The sequence below is a fragment of the Ovis aries genome, chromosome 11, assembly GCF_016772045.2.
Source record: "Ovis aries strain OAR_USU_Benz2616 breed Rambouillet chromosome 11, ARS-UI_Ramb_v3.0, whole genome shotgun sequence".
Taxonomy (NCBI): Eukaryota; Metazoa; Chordata; class Mammalia; order Artiodactyla; family Bovidae; genus Ovis; species Ovis aries.
The window spans coordinates 46,847,698-46,868,166 of record NC_056064.1 but is presented as its reverse complement, the minus strand read 5'-3'; the positions used below and the strand labels follow the sequence as shown (position 1 = coordinate 46,868,166).

Here is a 20,469-nt window from a genome sequence, read left to right as displayed (position 1 = left end):
CACCCATTGGTAACTGCAAAGAAGCCTGACAAGAATCCATGCACTTATTATCAGTAACCATGCGGCAGGGTCGCAGGGAGCAGTGGGTGAGCCCCAGGAAGGCGCAGCTGTGGAGATCGTGCTCCCTCCACCTTCCTCCCTCCAGGCTCCCTCCGCCTCCCCCACCCCCTCTCCCCCGGCCCCAAGGGCGCTCTGGGAACTAGCATTTGTGGGAACTGGTATTTGTGGAAACTGCTGACGTGCAGACTCCTGGTGACGAGTGCTTGTTTTCCTTTTAGTCTCCTGGAGGAGGATTCCGAGGAGGAGGGGGACTCATGTCGCATCTGTCAGATAGCCGGGGGTTCCCCCACCAACCCTCTCCTGGAGCCGTGCGGCTGTGTGGGAAGCCTGCGGTTTGTTCATCAGGAGTGCCTGAAAAAATGGCTGAAAGTGAAAATAACATCAGGTAGGTGGGGAAGGCGGAAGGACATACGTGCCACGATATGTAATTAACACGAGGCACCGCCGTGTGGGACCCACAAGCCCCGACAACAGGGAAAAGCGGGGCACTGGCCCAGGGCTCCTGCTGGCAGGCCCATGACAGACAGGATCAGGACTAACGCTGCTTTCAAATTATGGGAGAGAAATGAGTTAGTTTTGGTTTGTTTTTTTTTTTCCCAAGGCTTAGGGATGAATCCTGGAATGTGCTATTAAATTTGACTCCTGCTTGAGGCCTGAGCAGAGATGCTAGGATTACGTCTTAGGAAGGAGGGAACTACCAACAGGCCCATGGCTGGACTTCAGCAAGCCCCCGGCAGTCAGGACAGCTGGTAGACCCTCAGCAAGACCTGCTGCTTTTCACTTGTGAGAGAGGGTGGGAGGTGTGGAGAGATTTGACACCCAGAAACTGAGCTGAGCTGCCTTTCTGGAACAGGGGAAGGAAAAGCACACCAGTCTAATTTTTCTAGCCCCACATTAGATAAAGAGATTCCCATTGTGCTTGTATTGGCAGCTCTGTCTTTAACAGAGCTTGTAACTGGGTGTGAAGTCCCCGTTCTCAAAGCCCTGGGGAGGTTATAACCTAAATATAACCACGTCACTAGGTCGGCTGTAGTTTTCTTGGCAGAGAACAAGAGGTTTGTTTAAAATATTTATGAACAAGAGCAACTTGAACAAAATAAATAAATAAATAAAGGGGGACGCCAATGCAAAGAAGAGTTTACTTTGAAAAGACCTGCTATGTCTTTCAGAGTCCCCATCTCTGCAAACTATTTACCCTAGAGCCAGAGGCTGTTTCTCTCCTCCATGCTGTCCTCCTTGGTTGTCATTGTGCTAGACGACGCAGGAGACCTAGAACTTGACCCTGTCCCCATGGGTTGTGGCCAGGCCCCCTCACCAAGCACAGCACACCATTTAATCAGGGAATGAACACTCGGGATGAACCGGTTAACTCTTCTCTCCCCAAGGCCCTTTCTCCATATCTGCAGGAGAATAGTAGCGACCGCAGCCCGAGTTGCTTATATGCATCTTTGCACAGTGAGCAGGGAACCTAGCCCTTCAGAGAGCAAAGAACAAGTGGATCTCAGCAGCTAATGACCCTGCCGTGCGATGCTTTATCTTGCTAGAAATTTGGGCCAATTAAACATCTAGAACAGAAAAAATTACTCATGAGATGTGTGATGAAAGTGCTGCTAAATGCTTGTAAATGCCAATTCTGGCCTGGGTGTGCTAGGCAGGATTAGACTGGAGGACACATGGGATGATCCATAGCCTTAAGTATTACAGAATGTTGCTAAAAAAATAAAATCAAGTCATCAAAATGCAGATGAGGGATCAGTGTTCATCCTTGTCTTTTGAAAGTCTCTATTATTTACTACCTCTTTGTATCCCCACTGGGGGAAAGTAGAACTGGGTTGTAAAACTGTACAAACCCTATCTTTACCAAATAAATTCAAGTAACTGATTAGTCTTCTGTATTCTTTTTTTTGTTTTTCTGGCCGTGCCTGGTGGCTTGTGGGACCTTAGTTTCCCAACCAGGGATCAAACCTGGGCCCTCTGCATTGGAAGCATAGAGTCCTAACCACTGGACCACCAGGGAATTCCCAGTCCTCTGTTTTCTAAAGCATAAAACAAACACCGGTACATCATTAACCAAAATGCAGCACCTACACCAGGGGAAAGGACAGATGGCATCCCATTTGCTTAGACATAACCACCGAAGATCTGCACCTTCCACTTTGCACTGAGGAATAGGATAAAGGGGGGGAAATGTGCTGATCTAGAATTCACATTAAAAAAGAAAACTAAACAGGAGGACTTCCCTGGTGGTCCAGTGGCTAAGACTCTGTACTCCCAATGCAAGGGGGCCCAGGTTCAATCCCTGGTCAGGGAAGTAGATCCCATGCGCCACAACTAAGACCTGGCACAGTCAGATAAATAAATATATTAAAAAACAAAACAAAAAATCAACAACAACAAACCAGGAACAAAGGAAGCCTTCTCCTGTTTCTTTTCCCAAATGAGGCTGAGCTCAGGCTCAAGTGTTTGACCCAGATATTGCTATACCACAGCCCACACATGGGCCTGGGGTCCCTCACTTTTCTCAATTGGGGAGTTACATGGGCAGAAGTAAAGGCAGATTTTTAAGCCATAGATTGAGGATAGTTTCTGCCATCAGTTTGGTCCTTACTAATTTATTTGCTTGGACTTGTGTTAGATCTACCAGGAAAAACATCAATAACATAGACCCAATGTTCACTCTTCTGGCAAACACTTGTGTTACAGACTCTCAGCCTCCATGTAGTAATTCCAATTTTATGAACCTCTGTGTTTATATTTAAACAGAGAGCAAGACCTGTTATTTAAAAGTCACGGGAATTTCACTCATGGGAAGCTTGCATAATAATGAAAACAATGACAAAGGAAATTTCAGCTCTCAGGTTCAAGGTCATTTTCTACAGAAGATGACCCACTATAAAAAGGCCACCAAAACTCAGAATTCCTAACACATACAAATTCGCTCTCAAAATGTCAACACCAGAAGGGTTACATGTAACAAAACTCTTTTATTTTAAGGAGCGGATCTTGGTGCTGTAAAGACCTGTGAGATGTGTAAGCAAAGCCTACTGGTCGACCTGGGTGATTTCAATGTGACTGAGTTCTACCAGAAGCACCAGCAGTCCCGGGTAAGAGAGCCTCCTACCCATGCTGGGTCCACATGGCAGAGGTATACGGCAGGAAGGAACTCTGTCTCTGATACCAGGAATAATAGTGGAGGTGGGGTGCAGAGGTCTTGTGCAAGACTCCCAATTCAGCTCGCTTCTCTGAGAAAGTCTGTTCCCAAATTGGACCACTGGAGGATTAGAAGACTTGGTCCCACTGCTGAGGTCCCACTACTGTCAGGGACAAAGTAGGAAGCTGCAGTAGCTGACTAGACACACAGAAATAGGAAAAGTCTGGCAAGCTCCACACCCAAATTTGCTGAAACAATTCAAGTTGAATACCCACAAGAGAAAAAAAATCAGGGTCTTGGAGAAATAGTCCCCATTTTATATATCAAGTAATCTTGGAGGAGGGGTAATGAGGAACAGCTTTGCTCAGGGTTTACAAACTGTAAATACCGTTTACCGTTTACCTGTTTATTCTGGGCTTTTTTTTTTTTTTTTTTGGCTGCACCCAACCAGGGATTGAACCTGTGTCCTCGGCAGTGAAAGCAATTAGTTCTAAGCACTGGACAACCAGGGAATTTCCCTATTGTGTGTTTAAAAAAAAAAAAATCCCGTGAATTAACTCTCCTGAGCCATTGGATTGCAATTCTCGTACTGTGAGAGAGGTAACTTTAGGTGGGAAGGTGATTTATGCCCGGAATAATAGTTCATTGCCCATGTCTCAGGCAAACACTTCTGTTTAGAGCTACGCTGCCCAACATGGAAGCCACAAGACACAGCTAGCTCACAAACAAGTGGTTACTTCCAGTCCAGGTGTGTGGTGTTACACACCAAATTTCAAAGGCTCAGTCCAAAACTAAGAGTGAAAATCCCATGGATGGAGAAGCCTGGTAGACTACAGTCCATGGGATCACAAAGAGTTGGACATGACTGAGCAGCTTCACTTTCACTTAAAAAAAAAAATCACATAAATAACTTTATATTATAGTTTAAAATAAATAGTTGGTTGCTCATTTGTGTCTGACTCTTTGCAACACCATAGACTGTAGCCTGCCAGGTTCCTCTGTCCATAGGATTCTCCAGGCCAGAATGCTAGAATGGGTTGCCCTTCTCTTCTCCAGGGGATCTTCCCAACCCAGGGATCAAACGCAAATCTCCCGCATTGCAGGCAGATTCTTTACTGGCTGAGCCACCAGGGAAGCCCATATTACAGCATCAATGATATTTAAAACATATCAGATCAAATAAAATACATTATTAGAATTATTAATAATTTCACCAGTTTCTTTCTATACTTCTTTTTTGTGGCTCCTAGAAATTCTCAGGCTACGAGTGTTGTTTGCATTGGTGGCTCACATTGTATTTCTATTGGGTAGTGCTGATCTGGATGATGCCTGGCAACCAATAAGCAGTCAACAGATATTTATCTCAAATGAAAATAGCCCATCGTTACCATTATAATTCAAGACTGACCTCCCTCATCACGCAATTAGGAAAAAAAATGATTAATAACCACAACTGTAAAGGACATAATGTAAAAACCATAAAATCACTGTTAGCAGCTGAAATGTCACTCTTCAGAGGAGTCACTTTGGCTTTCGGATCACTGGCCTGTCAACGTGTACGTGCCAAGTCGCTTCAGTTGGGTCTGATTCTGTCAGACCCTATGGACCATAGCCCACCAGGCTCCTCTGTCCATAGGATTCTCCAGGCAGGAACACTGGAGCGGGTTGCCATGCCCTCCTCCAGATCTTCCTGACCCAGGAATTGAACCTGATAACCTGCGTCTCCTGTGTCTCCTGAACTGCAGGTAGATTCTTGACTGCTGAGCCACCAGGGAAGCCCTAGTCTATATCCAGACCTTTTTTGTGCAAAAAGCACAACAGAGTCAAAATGGGTCCCCTGAGTTTGGGCAGTCCTACAGTCACCTTTTTAAATTCTGGCTTATGGCTCCAGGAGGGAGTCACCACCAGGCTGTGAGTAGGGGAAAGCTGCCACGGGCACCCCACTGCCCCGCAGAGAGGGAACCGTGGGATAACTACCCCAGCCTCTCTCCTCCTGCCCTCTGGGCTTCTCCCAGGGCCTCCCATTGGCTGAACACAATGGGGAGCCAGAGGACAAGGGGGCCAAGTAAACGCAATCCACAGAGATCAGCCTTTCGGCCGCAGAGCAGGTGAAAAAAGGAGCTGAGGGGAAGATGGAAAATACCCAGCACACTAATTACACGACATGGAAGCAGAAAAGAGTTGAAATTAGTTTCGAGGAGAGCTTGACAGGCCATCAAAGCCTTCTGAAAATGCCCTTCATTATAATCACAGGGAGAAACTAGATTGACAGACCCACCCTGGTGGGAGAACAAAGGTCCCAAGAACCAACATGCAATATTTATCTGCGGATGGAAAGCAGCTGAGGGCTCACACTTTTACAGCAGTTCCGACTGTTCCGATGGCTGGTGGTGAATTTAATAGCGTCTGTTTGCTAACAGTCTGAGTTAAACTGGAGGCACTACGAAAGTGTAACTTCCATAAGTTCAGAAGCTCTCCCTGGATGAAGATGGGAGTAACTGTCGTTTAGCATAAAGATAGTGAGGAGGGACTTCCCTGGTGGTCATAGCTAAGACTTGGTGCTCTCAATACAGGGAATCCCAGCTTCAGTTCCTGGTTAGGGAACTAGATCTCACATGCTTCAGTGAAGATCAGAGATCCCGTGTGCCCCCACTAAGACCCAGCACAGCCAAGAGAAGACCAGAGAGGAAAAAGAGTGAGCCCTCCACACACAGGCTTTTGAGGACAAAGCCCTCTAAGATACCTCACTTGGCATCTGACCACAGATGGACTTGCCCAGTAGGTGCCCAGCCAGCACTGTCAGTATTCTCTGAGGGGCTTGGATTAGTGTGTGTTTCCCTGGTTTCATTCAATGCACCTGAGTAGAGCCAGCAGGAATGCTAGCCATGACCTCTAACAGGGCACTGAAATCCGATTTTCCCTCCTTTTTTTGGACATTGGGTGGTCGCCATAGGGTCACGGCTTGTTACCAGGCTCCAGGTGGCTAGATTAGGAACTCCTATAGGCTGTCTGGGGAGTGGCCTCATGAAGCTAAAGCAGCTGGAGGGGGTAGAGGGGAGACCAGGACCTGAACTAAGCACCTTGGGCTGTGGGCATCAGGCAGTCCATTGATTGGCCTGCCAGGGTTGGCATCAACTTGCTCCCACCCTTACTCAAAGATGCCTGGCAATTAAGCCCAGCAGGCATTCCACACCCACTGCCCACCTCCCTGCAGTGTTGCCCGTGAAGCAACTCCACGTCATCGTGTGTGTATCTGTGCGTGTGCATGCTCTTGAATCTGGAGGTGGGACTCACAATTGATTGATGGGTTGGTTGATTGGGTTTCTGAGTGGAAGGAAGAGCTCCTGGATGGCAACAGGTAGAGCTCCAAGGAACAGCCCAGGTTCCAAAATGGACCATGAGAAAAGACGTTTAAGAAAAGCCGAGGTCAGAGATTGTACACTCAAATGCCATAGAGACCAGGCAGGTTAACAGCTGCTCAGAATCTCCCAAGTGGCATCCACTGGGAACAGTGGCTACTATGGCAAGGCAGGGAATACTGCCTCCAGCGGAAGGTGGTCACATCCTTCCTTCTTTCCTACCCTCCTTCCTTTCAACCAGAGCACCTCCACAGGCCAGATTCTGCTTACTGGCTACCAACTGTTGATCCTTAGCTGAGAGCAGGGGCTCTCAAAGATGGGTGGTTGCCAAACCACGGCCCACAGCATCATCTGGGAATTTGTTAGAAATGCACGTTCTTGGGCCCCATCCAGACCTACTGAATCAGCATTTGGGAAAAGGGGGTATCCAGGAACTGCATTTAAAAGGCCCTTTCAGTAATTCTGACATGTGTTAAAGTTGGGACCACAAGAGTCAAAAGTCATCACTAACCCAAAATTATACACTTTCCCCCTCATTCTCTGATCCATGCAGGTATTTATTGAGCAATCATATTCCAGGCATGGGCCGGGCACTAGGAGCAAAGGGGCAGGCAAGGCATATGTGGTGCTTGCCCCGAATCCCAGCTTTAGTGCTTGTCTCTTGCAGGATGTTTTCTGTTTTGCGAAATACCATGTACACTTGTATTAGCTCATTTTGTCATCACACATTGAGGAAACGAGGCAGAGCAGAGGCTACAATTCTCCTCACTGATAAATGGAGTCCCCTTCTCCATGCACAGTTAAAAGTCTTTGCCCAATGTCACAGGGCATGGTGGTCCCAGGATGCCCATTCTGAGGTCCCAGGCTCCCTGTGTGATGAAGAAGTGCCCCTGCCATCCTGGCCCCTGCCACACAGGAGGGGCTCAGGGGGCCTGTGGCTGTCATTGCTTGGAAGCACAGGCCTGACCGTGCTCCCTCTCGGCCGTGGACAGATGTCCCTGGACACACGTAGCCACCTAATCCCCCTCACACCTGGGAGCATCCTTGGAGCATATTTGAAGACTTGGTAGAACTCTTAGCCAGGCTCTTTCTTCGAGCAGATTACATTGAGAATTTCCATCCATAACAATTCTCTCTGCCGAAATGAATTTGAACAAAGTAAAAGGGCAGGAGAAAAGGAAGAAAAACATCTGGTAGGTGGGCGGAGTGCCCCCCCTGAGCTCCTGCCCACTGCTTCACGTGCCTTCCCTCCCCCATCTCTGCTGTTGCACGTGGGCAGCAAAGTGTGATGCACATGGGCCAAGGAGGGTCAGGTCAGGAGCAACTCCAATAAATAATGCTCCAAAAATTAGCTCATTCTGCCCTTACCAACCAAACACAACGGATGGAACTCTCTGATAACAAACGCCTCCCACTTGTGGCTTAGGGTAAAAAGGATGACTCCAAGCTGACTATGAAATGTCTTCGCCAATTGGCCCACCCGGCCCCTTTTGTCCAGCATCACAGGCTCTGCAAAGGGCACACATAAAGGAGCTGGGCCAGCGAGATTTATGGCACCGAGTGACAGGTTCCCTCCCACAGACCAGAGAAGAGACACAATCTGCTGGAAGTGACTTTTCAAATGATCTGCAGAAAACATTAGTGGATATTTTCCCATCTGCATGCCTCCGGGTCTTATGGAGTCATAAAAAGTAAATGATTTCCCTGCACGCTTTGACAAACCTGATAGTTCCAAGCCATTTTCTAGCTGATTGATTTGCCATTATGCATCGGAGTGTCTGGGAGCAGAAAGGCTTCCTGGTGAAGCACTCACTCAGGAGAGAGCCATCGACAGCTCATGGGAGGCCCCCCACTTGGAAAAGTCAACGAGGGACAAGGCTTGGTCTGTGTGGTAGGTAGTCCGGGAAGGCTTCCCAGAGGTGGTGGCTCCTGAGACAGATGGCAAAGGAAGCACTGACTCCTGGGGACGGTGGCAGGAGGCCTTTAACACAGAAAAAAGAGAAACGAGCCATCTCTCTGCCTGTTCTAGGCCAAGGTCAGAAGAGAAAGTCTAAAAATAGGCTAATCGCTAAGGACTGTTGGCTGGAGTCTTTGAAGGCAGGTCTGTAGGGCAGGAGGGGGCTCAAGCAGTGACCTTGAGGCCAGTGGTCACCAAGATTCAGAGCTGGCCCCGATGCAGAAGGGAAGAGCACAAGGGTCTTTGCTTAGCTTGAGCACCTTTTCTGGCAGCCGATCCATCCTGGAAGGGGTGTTCTCTGTGCTGGCTTCCTGCGCTGCCCTCCAGGGGATGGGAACAGGACACTGGGCCTGCGAAGCCCCTCGGGCCCCCGGAGGAAAGGAAGGAGGAGGCACTGAGATGCTACTGTGTCAAGGCCGAGCCTTAGTTCTCCTGGGAAAGCAGTCACGGTTTCGACCTTTCCCAAGGGTGATGTCAAGGGCCGTGCCCTCTGCCGGGGCTTCCAGTCCCCTGGGGTTTCCTGAGCATCGTCTGGCCCATCCCTGATCCTCCCACCCTGGAGATCTGACCCGAGGACAGATGGGGGAATAAAGCGGCAGACGGGGAGGAGTCATCACAAACTGATAATTTATTGAAGGTCGAGGCAGGTCCATGGGGCGAGGCTCTACAAGACAGACCGCCAAAGGAGCCGAGGACAGAGGTGCCACGGTCACTCAGATGGTCAGATCTTCCCTAGAGGAACCTCCCAGTGTGTTCAGCACCAGTGAGAAAAATACACCAGCACCCACCCGCCGAGAAAAAGCAAAGACGTTAGCCAGTGAACGACGCAACATACACAGCAAAGACGAAGGCTTAGGACACAGGGAGGAATGCCTGGAACAAATGAGTTTCATCGGGAAGACTTCTGCAAGGAGGCGACCTTGAGATGGCTGTAAAGGAAGTCATGGACACAGCCTTGGAAAGGTGGAAAGTGGCAGAGGAGATTTCACAGCAGAGACACGAAGGGACTTCCCTGGTGGTGCAGAGGCTGAGTCCCCACGCTCGCAGTGCGGGGGCGGGGGGGGGGGGTCCAGCCCCGATCCCTGCTAGGGAACTAGATCCCACCTCCTGCATGCTGCAGCTGAAGATCCCACATGCCCTAACTAAAAATCAAAGATTCCGAGTGCTGCAGCTGAGACCCTGCACAGCTAAATAAAGATTTTCAAAAGAAACAGACGCACGAAAACAAGCCAACAGACCACGTGAGAAAGAGCATGCGCAGAAGACTTGAGGTTCACGTGCCATCCGAGGCCCCACCGGACACATGCTCTCTGGGGTTTAGATGACAGTAGGGCAGCTGGGGAGGGTGGGGAGTCGAGGAGCCCCTATGTGCGACCATCACTAAGCCCAGTTGTGAAGGGAGAAACTTAGAGAACTAAGGCCTGAGGCCCTTCCCTTGAGCAAATGAGGGATCTAGGAACAAAAAACATTCCCGCCATGGCACCTGTGTCCCAGATTCTCCAACAGACCCGTCTGCCTTCCTGAGTCACAGTCTCATCCTGTTGACTCCTCTTCTCAGTGGCCAGCAGCTGCACGTGTACATATAACATGACATCCAGTTGCCTCCATTCTGCCTAATATGGTCCCACCATACCATCTCCCCAGCCCATGACAAGACTTTAAAAAAATTCAAAACCAACACATTCCCCATATACTCCAGCTATACTCGTGAGTAGAGAATTTTGCCCAACAAACACTCTGCCCCCTCATGTGTGTGCTGCCATTCAGGGCCTTTGTCAGAGCCACCTACCAAAGTCCCTCCCACCCTTTTAGGACCATCAGAGACAGTGTCACCCAGGTCATATGCTACCAGCCTCTTTCTTCCCATTCACGACTCCTTTGTGGCCCTTGACACATCCCACTGATATGGGAGCCGTCCTTGAATGAGGCACACTCTCTCCCACATCACAGAATGGGGTCCCAGCAGGGAGCTGAGACCTTTGGCTCTGTGTTTTCCTGACACTCAGCTCAAGGCCATGGCAGGTAACTACTCAGTGAGTGTCCACAGCCCAGGACCAGGCCAGGAGCTTCTTCAGGCATCCTCCACGAGGCAATCAAGGATTCCAGGATGGCTATCCTGCCTCCACCCCGGGTCCCTTTCTGCTCTGTACTCCGGTCCCCCTCCAGAGCAGGCCTTGCCTTGGGGCTTGGGCTCCGGTTCCTATTTCTTGTCCCCTCTTGGCCTAGTATCCTCCACCCTGTGATTGAGACCATGAATATTTTATAGATGAACTTAAAGGCTTTCTTGTTCACCTGTAGGTACAAAATGAGCTGATGAATTCAGGCTTGTATCTGGTGTTGCTGCTCCATCTCTATGAACAGAGGTTTGCAGAACTCATGAGACTCAACCACAACCGGGCCATGAGAGAGAGGGTGAGCGGGGCCCTGCCTGGACTGTCAGCAGCAGTGTCACTGACCTTGCTGTGTGCTTTAGTAGATGTGTGTCTGTGTTCAGCTGGTGGGATATGGCACTATCATCACTGGCACCAAGACTAATGGCTGCCAGGTATAGGCACAGCGACCCTCTGGCTGAAAAGTGACAATCAAGTGTGAGTGTTAGTTGCTCAGTCGTGTCTGACTGTTTGCAACCCCAGGGACTGTAGCACACCAGGCTCCTCTGTCCATGGGATCCCCCAGGCAAAAATACCAGCATGAATAGCTATTCCCTCTTCCAAGGGATCTTCCTGACCCAGGGATCGAACCTGGGTCCCTTGCATTGCAGGCAGATTCTTTACCGTCTGAGCCACCAGGTCACATAATTGTTTCCTATTGAATATGAGTGGTAATTAAATGGTCATTAATGGTTATATAAGCAAGTGGGTCTCTAGAGATATTTGGTGCCCAAAATAAGGCCAGCAAGGCTGCAGGGGCTAGGTGTGCATCACATGTGGATGTCTACTGCCCAAGCAAGGAGGGTCCATGAGAAACAGGAACCTTCCCTGCCCCCAGCCAAGGGAGCTGTTTATTTTGCTTTGGCTCCCAGGGTATGTTATCCCAGCATCTGTGTGTGTGTATATGCCAAGAAACAAAGGTGCTGATGGGGTCCCATCTGTCACTAGAGAAGTGACAGCATATTTACGAGGAATGATCATCTGCGGCTGCCCTTCCTTTAATAAAAGAACCAGGGCCATCTAGGAGACTGCGTGGTGTTGGGGGAGAAGCCTAGATCCACTACTCAGATCAAAATGCGGGAGAACAGGGCAACCTCTGAAATGTACACATACCTTTGGCCATTATCAAGTCAGAACCCTGAGCCCCAAGGGACTGTCCTCCTTGTTAAATGCCCCCCGGTGGCCGCGCCATGCAAGAGCACTGGCTGGACAGGGGCGCCTTCCTTACCTGAAGGCCATGCCGGGCACTGATATGCTTTTAGTGTTTGGGGTTCCCAGGACACCCCCTGAGGCTCAAAATTTGACCGTCTGCTCACTTCAGAAGGTCACCACAGATTCAGAAGGGACTGAATTCATAGGTTCACAGAGTTCACGGGTTCAGAAGGGACATCCCCGGTGGTCCAGTGGTTAAGACTCCATGCTTCCAATGCAGGGGATACAGGTTTGATCCCTGGTCGAGGAACTAAGATCCCACATACAGTGCCACATGGCAAAAACAAAAACAAGAACAGTCACCCCTGGAAAGCAAACCGGTGTGGCTGTGGACAAGCCGCCAGTGGGACCCTGAGGCAGCTTTAGTGATGCTCTGCTACGCGTCCCACGCACCTCTCTCTCTTCACCATCTTGGCTCTCCATGTCTCTCTGTCTCTACTTTTCTACCTCGAGTGGACAAGAGGCACCTGCCAGCACCAGTCACCATCTGAAGGTGAAACCCAGTGACTCCAAGTGCTCCCTACACAGCCCCAGTCCCTGCACCACTGGAGGCCGTGGCAATCCATTCGGAGCCATCCCTGCTAGAAATGGGCTTCCCTGGTGGCTCAGTGGCAGAGAATCCGCCTGCCGCTGCAGGAGACGTGGGTTTGATCCCTGGGTCGGAAAGATCCCCTAGGAGGAGGATATGGCAACCCACTCTAGTATTCTTGCCTGGGAAATCTCATGGACAGAGGAGCTTGGTGGGCTACAGTCCATGGGATTGCAGAGTCAGACATGACTGAGCATACACGCACACCACTAAAAATGTTGGGTTCAGACCATTAATCATAAGAATTTGAGATCTGTCTCTATATCTTTCTGGCTTCCATTCTCCCCTTAGACCCTAAGTTCTCAATTAAGACAACAGGCTGGGTCTTCGCCAAGATATCTCCTCAGGCATCTCACCCTCTCTCTGACCCAGGCCTGTCCTTCCTTTCACTCTTCCGTAGTTTTAATGGTGACATAAATTCCTTAGAGAAATACATTTTTTAAAAAGTATAACAGGAAGCAGGAAATGATCCTTTGTTAACATTTCTGTAACCTTATTTTCACGATTCCACATCTTTTTTAATGAACTTTTTATTGCACATTGAACTTCAAAGCACCCAGGGTTCGATAAAGGTTACAGATGGCCACACCGTCAACAAACAAAGGCAAGAGACATTAGCCCCTGGGACTATAACACTGCACACGGGAAGGCAACAAACAACACAACCCACTGGATGAAAAACCCACGCCCTTAAAGCATTGACTCTAGAGAACATTCTGGTAAAACTATCCCAGAGAAGGAGCAGGTAACGTGGGGAGCAAGCCAGGAGCCAGCAGGGAAGGAAGCAGGAAGGACAGGGCATCACTTCTCTCATCACAAGCTTACTTGTAATTTGAGATTCCCCCGAAATATTGGGAGGGCCAATATTCCTTTCGAGTTTTTTGGTACCATCTTGCAGAAAGACCCGAACAAACTTTTTGGCCAGCCCCGTAGTTCTCACCCATATAAACCACCAAGCAGTAACCAGTACTAAGAACCAGTTAAGAGGTACCCGAATGGAAGTAGGAAAACAGGTGTGTGAATGGGCTCAGTTTCTCGGGCCTGTCTGACTCTTTGTGACCCCACGGACTGTGGCCTGCCAGGCTCCTCTGTCCATGAGATTCTCCAGGCAAGAATACTGGAGTGGGTTGCCATAACAAGTGGCTTTCGTCAAATTGATTCTCTTCTGGATTTGAATCTCAGTATTTTCTTGCAGAAGATTCTAAGGGTGACGTTTAGCAAGAGAGAGGCACTATGATGGGAAAGAATGCCTCCTTCCCTCTTCTTTACTGACAAGAACCTGAAAAGCCATTCACAACAGGCTCCTGGTTGTGTCTCAATAAGACACAATGATGAAGGTCTGTCCATGGTGGTGATCACTCATTCACACCTGCATATCAGGTGCTGAGATGGGGACCTGGGAAAGTGGCTATCAGACATGATGTCCCTTTCTCTGAGGAGTTAATAATCAGGTGGGAAGGTGTGACTCATAGGGAAAACCAGAAAATAATCAAAAAGTAGCCCTTGATCCAGAGAAGGCAATGGCACCCCACTCCCGTACTCTTGCCTGGAAAATGCCATGGACGGAGGAGCCTGGTAGGCTGCAGTCCATGGGGTTGCGAAGAGTCGGACATGACTGAGCGACTTCACTTTCACTTTTCACTTTCCTGCATTGGAGAAGGAAATGGCAACCCACTCCACTGTTCTTGCCTGGAGAATCTGAGGGACGGCAGAGCCTGGTGGGCTGCTATCTATGGGGTCGCACTGAGTCGGACACAAGTGAAGTGACTTAGCAGCAGCAGCAGCCCTTGATCAAGAGAACTAACAGATCCAATGAATTCCCAGAGGCTGTGAAATAACCCAAGATCTTCCCTGACAGTGGCTTCCTGGGGTTTTCAGTGATCTTATAAACGAATAATTTGGCTCCCCAGTGAGGCTGTGAGCCTTTTTAAGGCAAAGTCAAACCTTCTACATTTATCCTTTTCCTGAAGCTGGACACACAATGATTCATGTTTGACTGCTGACCAAGTCCCAGACACTATGGATGCCAGGAGCACTGGTTACAAACTTGCTAAATTACTGCCAGAAAAGGATGTGGTCTGCTAAGGGTTGCAGGAATGGGTCAGGGGGAGGATATATGGTCATTGGCAAGTTGGAGCAAGGAACCCTTACCTCTTTTGTATACCGTGGTCCTCCAGTGCCTTGAAAATGCCTGGTACATACTACGCACTCAGTAACCTCCTGATGCTCAAGCAATGAAAAAGTGAACAATACTTGCTTCTTCAAGAGGCAAGTATTGAAAAAATTGGAGAAATGTGGAGAAAGTGATAATATAAATTTATGGAGAAAAAAGTATTCTAGGTAAAGGAACACTTTCAAGTTCAAGGTATATCTGAGTATTCAGAGGTTTTCTACATGTCTACCATGTGATAGGTCCTAAACTGTGTTCGCTCTGCTCAGTCACGTCCAACTCTTTGTGACCCTATGGACTGTAGACCCCCAGGCTCCTCTGTCCATGGGATTTTCCAGGCACGAATACTCGAGTGGGTTGCCATTTACTCCTCCAGGGGATCTTCCTGACTCAGGGGCTGAACCCATGTCTCCTACATTGCAGGTGGATTCTCTAACCACTGAGCCATCGGTGAAGCCCTTGGGTTCTAAACTAGATCCTGGGGAATATAAAGATGATCAAGACACACTTTGCTAAAAGGGATTCAGAGTCCAAAGAGACAGATGGGTAACCAAGAGTATCCAAAAAAATTAAAAGTGCCTTGTGTTATTTCAGGAGATGGAGCTGGATGTGGAAGAAGGCAGAGTTAAAGGACAGGAAGGGGCCACTGTTCTTACCCACCCCCCACCCTTGCTTCTTCCATACCTTCTGCAGGACAGACCCTCCAGGCAGGAGGGACACAAGCCAACGTTTCAGAGGCCTTTGCTCTGAATCCAGTTAGCTTGTACTCTTTGCCATCCGTCTTCCCACTGCTTTGGGAGCCTGGTGGCAAAGCACTTCTTTATTGCTCCTGTCAACCAGTCAGCTGAGGAGGTGATGCTGGAGCTGAATCTTGGACCAGTGCTGGTGGGGAGGGAAGGGCATCCACACAGAAGGGAACACAAAGGCTCAGGAAGGAAAAGACTTGCGTGTCTGGGAAAGTCAAGGCACTGAGTGTGGCCAGAGCTGGCCAGAAGTAAGCAGGATGTGACAGGGTTGGGTGCAGCTCTGGGAGGCTATGGAAGGCTTTCTAGCCTGGGGTTGACAGGTCAGGAGAGCTCTGTTTCTGAGAGGGAGCGGGAGTGGCCATGTGGAGGTTGGGCTGAAGGGGGAAGAGCCCAGCTGGGCAGCTGCTGCACTGGGACAGGGTGAGGGGGCCCACGTGGGGAGCACTGGAGGTGGAGGGCCAGATTTAAGTGGGCACGGAGAGTGAGGTATGGGCTGAAGAGAGCAGTGACTGTTATGCTCTGCAAATGCCTAGCAGGAAACTGGCCTTTTCTCTCTCCAGCTGTTCACAATGAGAGCATCTCCAGAGAACATGGGGCCCCACCAGCCTCACCTGACCTGCTTGGCTCACCCTTTAATCTCATGGGGACATAGGACTGTTCTGCAGGGTGAAGCTAAAAGGACATGCCTTCCCTCCGCCTTCTCCCTTTCAGCGCCCATGTGGTACACTCCAGTATTCAGGGACGGCACCCTCTGGGGTTCCCTAACCTGGGCTTCCTCCTGGGTGTGGGTTTTGTCTGTGCCACGCTCTTCATCCCCTCTCAGTGAAATGACCCTGGACCTGAAATTGCTCTCCCTGCCTGCCCATGGCAGCTTCCTTACACTTCTCAAGTGCCTCATTTGCCAAACTAGATGAAATAGAAAGAATCTGTGTGTGTGTGCATGCACTAAAAGGCAGAGCATAGGCGGGACCCCATGGCTTCCACGATGCCCTCCTGGCACAAGTACCCACCTGTCTTCTGCCTTAGGGGTGCTACTTTCACACTTCACCTGGAAGGGGAGGGGAGGGTGTTGAAGTCGCCCGGAAATCCCACTGGCCTATCCGTGGGTGAGGATCCATGGATCTTCCCTAGGCTCTCCGGAGCCATTCACACCATCTCTACAAAACCGAAAACCCTTGCCTCAGAAGACCAAACCAACCCAAAATTGTGCAAGGCCCAGGTTTGGTCAACTATTGGGAAAGCTTGCCTACTCACCAAGTTGGCGCCCCCTGGTGGCCATCATTAGATAGCCACCATCTCCGGGCGCAGAATCTAGAGGCAGGATGAGGTCGTCCTAGCAGCCTGGGGAACACGGAGGCCGTTGCTAGCATCGCCCGATGTATACTTTACCAGGTAACCAGGACTGCTCCTCTAGAAGAAATTCCAACCTTCTGCCCTTCCCCCCGGCCTTCTGGGGAGAGGGACCCAGAGGCTACACTGGCCAGGCAGTTGCCCCAGTAACAGTGTCCAGCACCCCTTGTTTTGTCCCCCAGCCTGTCACAAAGGCCCTCCTCCCCCTGGGGGGGAAGGGCACAAGCCCCTCTGCCCCAGAGCCCACATCCTTGCAGCCTCGCACAATGGCTTCCCACGGAGTACACAGTGTTTCTCATTGTGGCATAAAATGCCATAAAGTCAGAACAAAGAGGGAGCCCAGAGCCTTGATGGGCCTGCTGCTTCCTGCCGGGTGGAGAATACAACCGATTGTTTAAAAGCCAGTGGTGAGGCAAGTGGCCAATTAGCACGGCTTTCACCCCCACTGCCTGGAAATGTGACTCTGGACCGTCAGGATGGGGTTCTGCTGCTCAGATCAATTGCTGAGAGGTCGCAGGTCTGTTCACACTGCCAAATTTAGACGCCCCAAACAGGCGAAGGTGACCTGCGCTATCGCTGACGCTGTCTTTAGGAGGCGCCTACGCCCCACAGGTGCTGAACATCAACACAGCCCTCGCACCTCCACGCCTCCTTCTCTGCCCCTTTAAGGTGATGTCAGGGATTCCTAGAATATTCCCGCGACTAGGGGATTAGACATCTGTTCACAATTGCTTTGGAAAAAACCGTTCATTTTTCATTGTCTTCTTTCCCATAGTTGTCAAGAAACTACCCACAACCCAGACCGGAAGAAAACGAAAGTAGGTGTGGGGATCAGTCCTGCCATGTTGAGGGTGTTTGGCAATTTGCTGTCTTTCTGTGGCTGTGTTGAACCTAATCCTATGGAAGGAAGTAACAACCACCCCCTGCCCCCAGAGGCAAAAAGAACCCCACAAAGCTGGGGAAACCCTAGCTGCAGCAGTCAGCAAGGCAGTCCAAGTGTGCTGGATGCAGAAGAGATGAGTTTGAACTCATGCTGAAAGCGAAAGCAAAGGCGGGCAAAGGGAGGATCAGTCTTCCTCAGGCATAGGATGACCCGCTGCAGGTTTCCTTCCTTTCCTTTTACTGGGATTCTCCAGCATCCAGCACTTAGAGGAGTCTCTTGGGATTTCTTCTAAACCCCGGAAGGGCGCCGTGTAGCCATTACATAAAGGGACCACCATCATTCACAAGTTAGTATTGGAGTTACTGGATTTTCTCACTCTTCGGCCCAAGCCAGTGGGCCTGCCGGATTCAGAAGTTGAACAAGGAAAACAAGTATTGGGAAAGGGTCAAGGAGCCAGGCCAGCTGTCTCCAGAGCAGGCTTATTATCCCATAGAAAACCTGACTTAAGAAAGCGTGCTCAATTAAAGCAGGCAGGCTGGTGGTCAGATGTGGGAAGAACTATCCCATCAGCTGGGAGGATAAACGTTACAGTGAACTATGGAAGGAGGTGCCAGAAGTGACAGTTCCATCCCCAGAGGCTGTTCTGGAGAGAAATGTCACAACTGCCTGCCTTTAAAGGTTTAAAACAGCTATTTCCACTCAGGCTTTGCCGTCAGAATCACCCGGGGAACTTAGAAAAATATAGATTCCCGGGCCCCTCCCAGAGACACGGATTCAGGCTACTGGGGTGGGCGCCTGGTGACCCTGATACAGTCAGTGGTCATGGTAATGCTTTGGGGACCCACACCCTGCCCCCCGCAACCGACCCGCCCGCAGAGGCTGAACCAGCTCAAAGCTCCACAGGGTGGGGCCCAGATGACGACCCTAGAGCACCCAATCTATTATTCAGGGCACGCAGTCCCGAGAACCCAGCGGATCACTTTCAGAGTGGGGAGGGCTCTACCGGGCTCTCCCTTCACAAAAGGAACTCGCCGGGTCCCAGTCCCCGGGCGCCACCGCGGGGGTCCAGCCGAGCCGGGTGCGGGCCCAGAGCCCCCTCGCGCCCTCGCAAGGTCGCGGGGCCACTCGGCGGGCGGCCGGTCCCCGGCGTCGTCGCCCGGGCCGACCCCGAGCAGCTGCTCCCTCTCGGGCCGCCGGGAAGGGAGGGCAGGCAGGGAACGGTGAGGACTAGGAAAGACCTTTGTGTGCGGGCGCGCGCCCCGGCTCGGTCCAGAGAGGGCCCGCCGCGCGCCGGCCGGGAAGGCTCGGTGGCCCGAGGCTCCGGGCAGGGTCTCGGCGCCGCGCCCCGCCGCGCCCCTCCCGGCCCCCGCCCCGGAGGCGCCCGCGCTCTTCCCGGTTCGGGGAAACCTGCAGCGGCGGGCGCGCCCAGGCGCGTCTGGCTGGGCAGGGGCGACCCCTAGTGCCCAGCGGGGCCTGCTGCCGCCCTGCCGCGGGGGGCGGCCCGGAGCAGGATGGAGAGCTTCCCTCCACACCCCGGCTTGGGGATGCGGAAGGGGCACCGCGGCTCCAGGCCTGGGGCCCCCGGTTTGGGTGACATATCTAGAGGACGGGAGAAGAGCGCCCCCAGGGTGGTGCTTAAAAAGGCGCCTCCGCCGAGGGAACTCTGCCTCCTGTGTTGCACCGAGGCAGATGGTTCCCGCCCCCAGCCCCGCACCATGTCATAACCGCCTCTCTTCAGGAAGCTGGGACTAGCTCTAGGATCCACCCCCTCCCGGTAGAGTCCTAATGTGGGGGCCTCAGATTTCCCCCGCTGGAAACGGGTCCAGGCCCTCTCCGCCTGTCCCAGCCCTGCGCACACCCCAGGCGCCGGCCGGGGCAGCCCCGCGCAGAGGGACCGTCTTGGCTCGCTGCTCAGACGCCGCCGGGGCCTGGCTTCCCGCCCGAGCTCTGATCAGGACCAGAGCCAGGGCAGCCGAAGGCGGATCCACACGCCTGGCGCCCTTCCCCCTGGGGCCATGGCTTCCCTGGTCCCGGCAGTCTGGCGGGACTCACCTGGTTGGCAGCGCTCTGTGAAGATGGGTTGCCGCAGCTGAGTCACGGCTGTGACCCGCCGCCCTAGCCCCATGCAGGTAAACAGGGAGGGAAAAGGCAACTCATCAGGGCACAGCAGGTGACACAAAGATGCCAGCCTCTGTGGCTCATGCCAATCTTCCCGCTGGGCACCCTGTCCTGGGCTCCTGGGAACCGAGGCTGGACACAAAATGCCACAGGTGGCACCGAGGTAAGGGCTGCTGGGGAGAGGCCCTGGGTGGGTGTGCCTGGGTCTAACACATTGTCACACAGCCCCCCTCCCCCCCCCCCAGCTGCTTCTTGGCTGGCACGAATAATGGTCACCACAGTCAAGTTCAAGTCCAGGGAGGGGAATCATGCCTCCAGCAGCCTGGAGTGGGCAGGTGTGGACAGGAGCAGCCATGAAGGCCTTCAGCCTCGGCTGGGCCAGAGCATCTGCCCCCTAACCCAAATGTACAAGTCAAGGCAACTAGATTGGGGGGAAAGAGGAAGGTGAGAGAAGGTGGGCAGCTCTTGGAGCTGCGGCTGCATTGTGGTGGAGGAAGAAGCTGAGAGTGTCCAGGTAGGGATGGAGGGAGGCGATTACTCTTGTTCCCTTGCCCTTCACCAGTCAGAATGTGCTTCCAAATAGGGAGTGCTCACTCCAGCCAATGAGAAAAGAAATATTGAGAATAAGAATCTTTCTCAAGAATAAAGAAAGCACCCCACCTCAGCTCTTCCGCTCTGACTCCACTGCTTCTCACTACCTCTGTGCCCATCACATGACCCTCTG

General features: G+C 51.5%; 1 protein-coding gene and 2 non-coding genes across 3 annotated transcripts in view; 2 read left to right on the top strand and 1 right to left on the bottom strand.

Annotated features, from left to right (window-relative positions):
• The window catches only part of MARCHF10 (membrane associated ring-CH-type finger 10), a 113,766-nt gene that overhangs the window by 88,687 nt on the left and 4,610 nt on the right, over window positions 1–20,469 (top strand). The window contains exons 7-10 of the mRNA XM_027974358.3: window positions 279–445; window positions 3,055–3,164; window positions 10,826–10,939; window positions 17,520–17,562. Coding sequence (XP_027830159.1) covers window positions 279–445; window positions 3,055–3,164; window positions 10,826–10,939; window positions 17,520–17,562 — 434 coding nt within the window. The remainder of the gene's footprint in view (window positions 1–278; window positions 446–3,054; window positions 3,165–10,825; window positions 10,940–17,519; window positions 17,563–20,469) is intronic.
• Window positions 2,005–2,077, bottom strand: TRNAW-CCA (transfer RNA tryptophan (anticodon CCA)). Its single transcript has one exon. It is a non-coding gene; the product is annotated as a tRNA-Trp (tRNA).
• TRNAG-CCC (transfer RNA glycine (anticodon CCC)) lies at window positions 2,298–2,371 on the top strand. The gene has a single exon. It is a non-coding gene; the product is annotated as a tRNA-Gly (tRNA).